Source organism: Gouania willdenowi, chromosome 20 (genome assembly GCF_900634775.1).
Source record: "Gouania willdenowi chromosome 20, fGouWil2.1, whole genome shotgun sequence".
Classification (NCBI taxonomy): Eukaryota; Metazoa; Chordata; class Actinopteri; order Blenniiformes; family Gobiesocidae; genus Gouania; species Gouania willdenowi.
The window spans coordinates 26,526,103-26,536,321 of NC_041063.1; the positions used below are offsets into that span (position 1 = coordinate 26,526,103).

The 10,219-nt window shown below is 35.7% G+C and overlaps 1 protein-coding gene across 1 annotated transcript; it reads left to right on the forward strand.

Annotated features, from left to right (window-relative positions):
• The first annotated feature begins 3,310 nt into the window (after nucleotides 1-3,310).
• On the forward strand, nucleotides 3,311-7,761 carry cbln2b (cerebellin 2b precursor). The gene is made up of 4 exons (XM_028434960.1): nucleotides 3,311-3,422; nucleotides 3,786-4,322; nucleotides 6,505-6,624; nucleotides 6,696-7,761. Exons 2-4 carry the CDS (start codon nucleotides 4,026-4,028, stop codon nucleotides 6,891-6,893), a joined length of 615 nt encoding a protein of 204 aa, XP_028290761.1. The 5' UTR covers nucleotides 3,311-3,422; nucleotides 3,786-4,025; the 3' UTR covers nucleotides 6,894-7,761.
• The last annotated feature ends 2,458 nt before the right edge of the window (nucleotides 7,762-10,219 follow it).

Here is a 10,219-nt window from a genome sequence, read left to right on the forward strand (position 1 = left end):
CACAGAAAAAGATGCTCAACAACAGCAAACCAATGTGATGATTCACCTCAAAGAAGAGGAAATCTCCCGCCTCAGCGCTTTATTGGAAACAGATGAGCGTACGGTCTCCATCCAAGTCCTGGAACTGGAAAATAAAGCTCATCTGGAGGCTGAACATGTAGAAATGATCTCCACCTTGAAGGCCTGTCTCACTACTGAACAGGAAAAGCTTGAAGAAACAACAGAGAAATGCAAGCAACTGAATGACTTCCAAGAACAGGACAAGGAGCTGATCCACCTTCTTCAGACTGAGCTGAAGAAGAAGACACGAGAATTTCTAGAACAACACGTTCAGGCCATGAAAGAGCAGGAGAACCTTCATTTTCAAATCATGCTGCTGAGGGAGAAGAAGGCCTCTGCTAAAGTAGAAGCTGAACTGTTGAAAAGAAATCTCAGCATGAACATCAGTGAACCTGAGAAAGATCCTCCAAAGAAGAAATCTGTGTTTAAGAGGTTCATCAACTTTCTGACAAAGCGATGGCAGAGGAGGTCAAAGATCTGATCATGGACATCATCAGCTGATACAGACTTGGAGCAAAATCTGGACTGGAAGTGTAGTTTAATGCTGACTAGTCAAATAAATGGAAAGCTTTAAATGTTGGGGATGCTTGTCTTACTCTGTGACTTCCTGAAGTCACAAGTCAGAAAAGATAAAGTCTTGAAAACTTTCTTTAAAATTCACAAAAACTATTGTTACTCATTCCACAATCAATAAAAAAAGAAATAAAAACTCTCCCAAAATGATGTGTTTCTACTAAATTTCTCTTTGTCTGATTAAGTAAAAGGAAGAAATGAGAGACACAACCTTTTACAGCCTTCATGCTGACTAATCAATTCTCATCATGTTGTTTTATTGCCATTATTATTCAAATTATTATTATTGGTACAACTACTGCATTAATGTTATTGCTATTCTTATAATTACCATTATATTCTCATATTATTTTATATTATAGTTAATGGTATTCTCATTGTATTATTATATTGCTATATTATCATTATATTACTTTATCATTATTTAATATTGTTTATTATTAATATTATAGGTTTTTTTTAATCATATTATAGTTACTAGATTCTTATTTTTAACTTCTTACTTTTCAAAAGGTTTATTTTGATTTTGAAATCAACACAAATTAAATCCACCACTTTTCTGTGTCTCTTCTCTATGGTCGTATGTTGGATGTACATGACATGTTTACGTGGAATTCATGTAGTGTTTTTCTTTGTTGAGGTAAGGTCTAAAGACAGGGGATGCTCTGGTACATTTATGATCTATTTATCTAAGTCCAGCAAACATTGGTGCAACCTTTATCTATATATCATGTGTTCATGTCCCATAGAATTAAACCAGGGAAATCATTTGTACCCACAAATGAACCCCTTTATAACACTACAGAGTATGTTCACCTCTTTGTACATCCAACCTTCAAACACAAACTCATTTGACCATAAATGACAACTCTACTTAAGCTCCTCCCACTATATGAATACATACTTCTGACGGGCACTGTACTAGTGTAAAGAAAGTGTCTAGAGATTCGTTAAACGTACGCTGTAAAAACTGTTGCTTAGATCCAACTTAATAAAAATAAGGTCACATTTTCCAACCACTTTTTAGTAGTTTAGTGAACTTCTTGTTTTTTTGATTCAGGAAAACTGAATTTTTTTGATTTTCCTGTGTTAAATTTTTCTAGGATAACTTTGAAGAAAATGCAAAAAAAAAAAATCGAGTTTGACGAACTTTAAAAACAGTCAGTTTTTAACTACATCATAATTAATTAAATAAAGTCAAATATATATGTATATATTTAGAAATTGATATGGATGAATTCATGCACTCAATCTTATTGATTTGTTTTGAAAGACTAAATGACTTAATAAATTAGTAAGAAATACCTCATAAAAACTGTTAGATTTAAGAAAGAGACGTATTTGTGTCCAACATTTTTATTTATAACACTACAGAGTATGTTCACCTCTTTGTACATCCAACCTTCAAACACAAACTCATTTGACCATAAATGACAACTCTACTTAAGCTCCTCCCACTATATGAATACATACTTCCGATGGGCACTGTACTAGTTTAAAGAAAGTGTCTAGAGATTCGTTAAACCATGGTTTTTCACTCACATCTGACGCAGTGCAATATGTGTTAAGTAGTCCTGAGAAGGAGGAAAAAAAAGATTGACCGTGATAAAGTTTAAAATAAACGTCTTTCTTTTTGAGTGAATGACTGTCACAATAGTAATTATTGATATGAACATTTCAATTTGCACTATCGCAGAAACTTATTTTCAACTTGTCAAAATGTTCCATTGAATTCCATTCAAATTAAATTCCATCTATAATTCACTTTTGACATGTTGTTCTTCCAAGTTGACATATTTATATAGTGTCATTTTGACTATAGTTGCAGTTTCTATTAATGATAACTACATTTAGTTTCCCACTAGTTACAATGTTAATTGTAGATATGAACAAGTCAGTTAATTGTTGATATCTATAAATTGTTGTTACATTACAGACATAAATGTGATTGTAGATTGTAAACTAGTCAAAGTGAAATTACTGATTTGTCCGCATGGGATTGTAACTCGTAAAAATCAGAATGTATAATTTCAGATATCCTAAATATATTTGTATCTAGTGAACATTACATTCTTATTAGTAATAATTGTATTTCAAAAATCGAGAATTCCTTTTATGACTAGAAAAAAATTTAATTTAATTTTTATGTATATTCATTTATTTTGAGCAAAGCAATAAAACAAACAAACAAACAAAAAAAGGAAATACATATGCAAATCAAGTCTGTTTCTGGCTTATGAAACAAGATACAAAAATAAAACATAACTTCTCAAAAACGGAGAGATGAAGTCAGAATTTTTTTTTTTAAAAAAAATCATTAATTTCCTCAATAGCTTAAAAAAATAATGTCTGCACTATTTAGATCAGCCACTGGATGGCGCAAAAGTATCTCAGTTGGACACATTATACTGCTTGGTTAATTCTGAAATTAATAACACATACAGTGTATGCATGGATGGAGAATGTCACACACAAGAGCAAGGTTGTTATCATCTGCTTCTCCCATTGTTTCAAACCCCATAATGATATTATTAATGATAAACACTGCGTTAATGACTCATATTTAAACATTTCCATTAGTTCACGTGTGTGCTTTTTATTGCTGGGTGGATACTTTTTAAGGATGTCTGTCCTGTCGCAGTAGCTGAAGTACTGGGCGTGAGTTTTCCCTGGTCAGGCTTTAGTTGCGCCATACACAGAGCTGCTGCTGGTGCTGCTGCTGCTGCTGCTGCGCTCACTTCACAGTGTGGAGGAGACACGGAGCACATCAGCAGGAATGGAGAGCACAGGTAGGCTGTTTTTCCTCATTCTGTGAACATGCAAATAAGTAATTTTATTTATGGCAAAAGAAATTGGTGCATGTGATTAAGTGTAAAAGGTGGGAAACACGAGCTTAATGGCATCGTTTGTCATTACAATGCACTGCGGCTGCCAAACGATCTGCAACTGTGTAGTGAAATAATTTGTTCACAGTAAAATAGATATTATAGAACATTTAATTTCCATTTATTTTCATTTGTTAATGAAATTGTCAGTTTTACGCACAATAGTAAGTTTTACGCACGAGTAACTGGCAAAGTTTACACAGTGAAACCTTTTAAAAACATGTTTTTTATTCTGACTGTTTCACATTAAATTATTATCTCTTTCAGGATTGTTCACGTTTATCTGAATCCTCCCTAAAAAAAAAAATCCACTCAGACGCACAGGAGGGAGGGGAGGGGAGGGGAGTCTGAGTCGGAGCGCGTCCTTGTGTCAGAGGGTGTTTGAGAGAGTGAGGGAGCATCCCACCATAGAGGAGGAGAGGAACACAGAGGGGACCAAGTCTGGACCAGGTGATCGACTCCTAACGAACCTCCAAGGGGCCACCGTGTACGTGTGCGTGTCCGACCATGGTGCCAGCGCGCTCCCCGGGACCCTGTGCCAATGCCACCCTGGCACTGAGCCTCCTCCTCCTGGGATGCGGCGTGGCGCTCTGCCTCGGCCAAAACGACACGGAGCCCATCGTGCTGGAGGGCAAGTGTTTAGTGGTGTGTGACTCGAACCCTTCGTCGGACGGGGGGGTCACGTCCTCGCTGGGCATTTCCGTGCGCTCCGCTGGGGCAAAGGTGGCTTTTTCCGCCGTGCGGGGAACCAACCACGAGCCGTCGGAGATGAGCAACACCTCCATGACCATCTACTTTGACCAGGTCAGATGTTCCCACCATTAAAATCACTAATTAATAGAAAAAAAACACAGTTAATCTTGTCAATGTTCTTGGATAATTAAACGCGCGTGCATGTGTGTGCGTGCTTAGATTAGTGTTTTTTTCTGTTACTTGTGACGCCGTGTACATATCCATCATTCCACATAATACTTAATTATTTATTTATTTATTTTTTTAAATGAAAACCGCGATTACGCACAGGTATGTGGACTGGCGCCCTGTCCAGGGTGTACCCCCGCCTAGCGCCCATTGAGAGCTGGCAGCAGCCCCCGGTGACACTGGAAAAAAAGAACAAATGGGTCAGAAAATAAATGGATGGATGGATATACATGTTGTGCGCAATATTTGTGATTTGGAAACGACTCATCATCCCTACACCCGCGCGTCCGGGGCCTCTGCAGCAATTGCACGTGCGTGGTGTCGCTTTGATTGGAGAAAACCAATAAGTTTTCACGGCTGATATATTTGGACCATGACCTGCACGATGCTGTGTGCAAAAAACAAAAACACAATTGGGAAATCTTTCAAACTGCAATTGAAGTGAATCCCGATGATCTTGGCGCGCCACGCACGCTGATATTTATAGATGACACTATGGTTCCGAATGTAAAAAGTCCTTCTGTTTCGAAACATTTTGAACATTTATCTCACTTTCCTCACATTTATCTCATTTTTCTTTGATTTGAGTCAGGAGTTCATGTAAAACAGCATTTCTCTATTTCATTGTTAAAAATGTGTAAGTATGAACAATACATCTAAATCTAAATGTTTATTCTAAATCTAAATGATAGATCTACCTTTTGAATCTAAATCTAAATTTTGAATCTAAATCTAAATGTTAAATCTAAATCTAAATGTTAAATCGCCAAGTGTAAAGCTTAATGTTTTGAAATTATACAAAGTGGGCAGGTCAGCGCCGGTAGATCATGAAGCCTCACCCTTACTCCCACACACCCCCACCACCCGAGGTCTTCTTCATCCATCTTCATCACTGGCTAAAGTCAGTGTACATACATCATGCTGGTACTATCAGTGAATCTACGTCTGTTAAACTGTGTGAGGACAGTTCTTCGATCCCACCACGTCTTGCTCTTGCCCTCCCTTCACTCACTTCGCTGTAGTCTGAGGTGTGGGCGGAGTCTCGTGACTGACAGGTGCTGACCTGCTTACTTTGCATAAATTCTAAACATTTAGCTTTACACTTGGCCACCGATTCAACATTTAGGTTTTACATTTAGATTTAGATTTAACATTTACATTTAGATTTACATTTACATTTAGATTCATTTTTCACGTGTAGTTTTAACAATGATATAGAACCCGCTGTTTTACATGAACTTCTGTCTCAAATGAAAGAAAAATTAGCTAAATGTGAGGTCTTGGTGACCGATTTAACATTTAAATGTAACATTTAGATTTAGATTTATTTTTCATGTGTACACAGTTTTAACCATGATATTTACATGTTTTACATGAACTTCTGTCTGAAATTAAAGTAAAATTAGCTAAATGTGAGGAAAGTGAGCCAAATGTTTAAAATAGGTCAGCTATAAGAAAAGTATGAAAAAATCTAAATCTAAATGTTAAATCTAAATCTAAATGTTAAATCAGTCGTTAAAGTGTAAAGTTAAATGTTTAGAAGTTATGCAAAGTGGGCAGGTCAGCGTCTGACCTGATTTGACATTTAGATTTAGAGATAACATTCAGATTCAGATTCAACATTTACATTTAGATACATTTTTTCATGTGTACACTTATCAGTGACATAGAGAAATGCTGTTTTACATGAATTTCTGTCTGAAATGAAAGGTAAATGTGAGGAAAAAGCCAAATGTTTAAAATACTTTGTCTATGTAAAATGTAAATGTTGAATCTAAATCTTAATGTTGAATCAAAATCTAAATGTTAAATCGGTCGCCAAGTGTAAAGCTAAATGTTTAGAAATTATGCAAAGTGGGCAGGTGAGCACCTGACCTGATTTCGCATTTAGATTTAGATTTAATATTTACATTTAGATTTAATTTTCATGTGTACACATTTTTAACAATGGTATAGAGAAATGCTGTTTTACATGAATTTCTATCTCAAATGAAATAAAAATGAGCTAAATGAGTTTTTACATCCAACACCCTATAAAACACTGTAAATCTTGTATTTTTTGCAGGTTTTAGTCAACATCGGCAATCATTTCGATCTTAAAGGAAGTGTTTTCCAGGCACCGAGGAGGGGGATTTATAGTTTCAGCTTTCACGTGGTGAAGGTGTACAACAGACAAACCATCCAGGTGAGATAGTGCATGTGGTGTGCAGTGCACGTGGGTGACTATTATTAACCCCTGGGATCCTCTCCCTGCAGGTCAACCTGATGCAGAACGACTATCCGGTTATTTCAGCCTTCGCCGGGGACCAGGACGTGACGAGAGAGGCTGCGAGCAACGGCGTTCTGCTGATGGTAGAACGGGACGACCGCGTCTACCTGAAGCTGGAACGCGGAACCCTAATGGGCGGATGGAAGTACTCCACCTTCTCAGGCTTTCTAGTCTTTCCTCTATAATCACATGATGGCACTTATACTGGACTTCTTCTTTAAACTGAAGAACACGCGAGACCAAGAAACAACAACACGCCATTTATTTTCAAGTGTCAGCCAAGGAAGCCGACGTCTATCTGTATACACGTCACTATCTATCGTAAAAAAAAACAATGTTTCCTTTGGAGTTTCATAAATTCAAAAACCCCATCCGTGAACTTTGACGCAATCTGGATAATTTAACGAATCGATGGCTTGGTGGGCGTGTGCTGATGGGATCCGTGGATTTTTCCTCCTCCTCCCCCTCATTCCCACATCCTTCTGCTTGGAAAAAACTCAAATAAATGGGAGAACCTGGAGGAAAAAAAGGCTGAGTGTGTTATGCTCTATTTTACGTTTGTATAGCCTTAAAGATTTTTTTTTTATGATTTTTCGTCCAAAGTGAAGTTTTTATGGATTTATGGACAACCTAAGAAGAAGATGAAGAAGATGATGATGAAGAAGAAGTGCTTTCACGGCATCTTTTTTTTGCACGAATGGAAGTTTTTCTTTGTTTTGTGCTGTCTATGGTGTTTGGATGCTGAACATATTGAAAAATAAGCCAAATGTAGGCCTGCCTATATGAGTTCATGAAAAGAAGGAGGAGAGAAAAAAAAAATGGCGACATATTTCTGCCACTTGAGACAATTTAGAGCCCTTTTATCAAAAAAAGAGAGAGAAATATATGATTTATAACGTAAATATTCACATTATTGTGTGTTCTACATTTCGGGATCTGCGTAGCTTTGACTGATTTTAATGTTCAGTGACGTCGTCGCTCACCAAATGTACATTGTGGAAATATTAGAAGAATCCCTATATGTCTGGCTTAATAAAAACATATTGTATTGTATAGTGCATTTTATCACTTATTGTTATTCACAAAAACAAATATTGTGGATTAAGTCAGACAAACTCAAAGGCCTCCAGGGAAGGAGCTGATAACGTTACGTCTTAAGTCGTCTCAGTGGAAAACAAACAGAAATAATAGGCGACAAAGGGTAAAAAAAACAAGCAGAAAAGGACAAATATGGACGTCTGCTGTAGGTTATTTTGGAGCCGTTTCTTGCCGTATTCTTGTGCTGTTGAATAGAGCGAGTGCTGCAAAGCCTTTTCTGATCCTCAGGTAATAGCAGAGCTGCACAGGCGTGCACTCTAATCCACAGAAATACAGCATTTACACTGCATAGTGGGGATAATTCAATGAGTTTCCTCTATAGAAGGAATTTTATTGTAATTCATAGATTAGGCACTAATTTATTTAATGATCTACCCAACACGTCTCAAATGATCTTTTTCTCACACACACACACACACACACACACACACACACACACACACACACACACACACACACACACACACACACACACACACACACACACACACACACACGCACACACACGCACACACATACTTGATTGAAATTTTACTCAAGTATGTTATTATTATTATTATTATTATTATTAATAGTAAAAAAAAAACAAAAAAACAAACCTCAAAGATGCTTTCATACATAAAATACTTGAGTACAAGTAAAAAGTAGCTCAATTAAATAGTACTCAATGTAAAGCTACTTTCACCCTTCATGTTTATTTTTGGGAATAAATCTTACCACAGTTCCCTTAGATACAGTAAAACAGCTCATGTATAAACTTAAAAAGGAAGAAGAACTGAGCAATAGAAGAAGAACCAACCTAAAGTCTCAATAATTTGGGACCATTTCACTGATAAAGTATACTAGTATTTTTTAAAAGAACAACAAATTAATTCACATATATTTTGTTCAGTCACTCACTGTGTTTTATGGCACCTACATATATGTGTGTATTATGTATATTATATTAAGAATTGTATTTTTTCGAATAAATTTGGGAAAATTGTAATGAAATCATTTGGGAGTAATGTAGCAAAAATACATTAAAAGGAGCAAAACTATGGCAAGAAAAAGTGATGAAAATAGGTTAAAATATCTCATGTATAAAATTAGAAAGAAAGAAAAAAAATCTTGCAGAAATGGAATTTATTTTCCACAAAGGCATCTGTATAAAATAAAAGGTATGTCAAAATGTACAGTTAGGGCTGGGCGATATATCGAGATTCGAGATATATTGAGTTTTCTATTTCGGTGGTATAAAAAATTACAATATCACCTATATTGATTTATATATATATATATATATATATATATATATATATATATATATATATATAATGTATATATATATATATATACATTTTTTATAGCTTATTTTGTTTTAAAACACTTGTTTTAGGATTCACTGCTTTCACTATTTCTCAGAACAGCATTAAAAAGCACAGTTTCACTCACACATGCTGTCCTTTACAGGAGAAAAAGCCAAAAGTGGCACATTTTGTGCAACTGTTTGTTAATAAATTAGCCTGTGAGGCATTTTGCATCAGAAAATTTAACCCTTAATTGTCTTTCTGGTCAGACTTTATATGAATTAAAATAATAGAGATTTATAGCGTATATCACCATATTGAGAAAAAATATCGAGATATAAGTTTTGGTCTATATCGCCCAGCCCTATGTGCAATTGTTAAAAAATAAATGATGTGATGCATTACGTTTAATCTGATTGGTCAGCGATGATGTAATGTATTACATTTAATCTGATTGGTCGGCTATGATATGATGCATTACTTTTGTCGGCTTTGATGTTTAATTTGATTGGTCGGCTTTGATGTAATGGATTACATTTAATCTGATTGGTCGGCTATGATGTGATGCATTACATTTAATCTGATTGGTCGGCTTTGATGTGATGCATTACATTTAATCTGATTGGTTGGCTTTGATGTAATGCATTAATTTGTTTTCTGGTTATTTCATGTTTCGTAGTTTCACAATGTCCGTTGTCATTTTAAAACCAAAATTAATAATTTACTCAATCACGGTTGGGGTGTAGAAATGTAACTACTTCACTTCTTTTAAAACGTACTTAAGTAAAATGACTGATTTATGATAAGTACCCATAAAAGTAACTCAATTACAGTAACGTAATTACTTGTAATCCATTACTTTCACCTCTAATTCTTATATAATAATTCACCTGAGCTAAGACGATTCATGGGGCGACAAGGGGGCGTGGCCAGCCTGACAGAGCTGTCAAGTTGACCACGCCCAGAAATAACTCATGAGGACACATCAAAGTGATCAGCAGATGCCTCTGAGGAGGACTGACAGTTGGAGATCAAAGGAAACTAGAAACTAAATTTCCTGAAAAACAACATCTGAATAAATGAAACCTTAACATATTATTTAAAAAAATAAGACAAAATTAAGT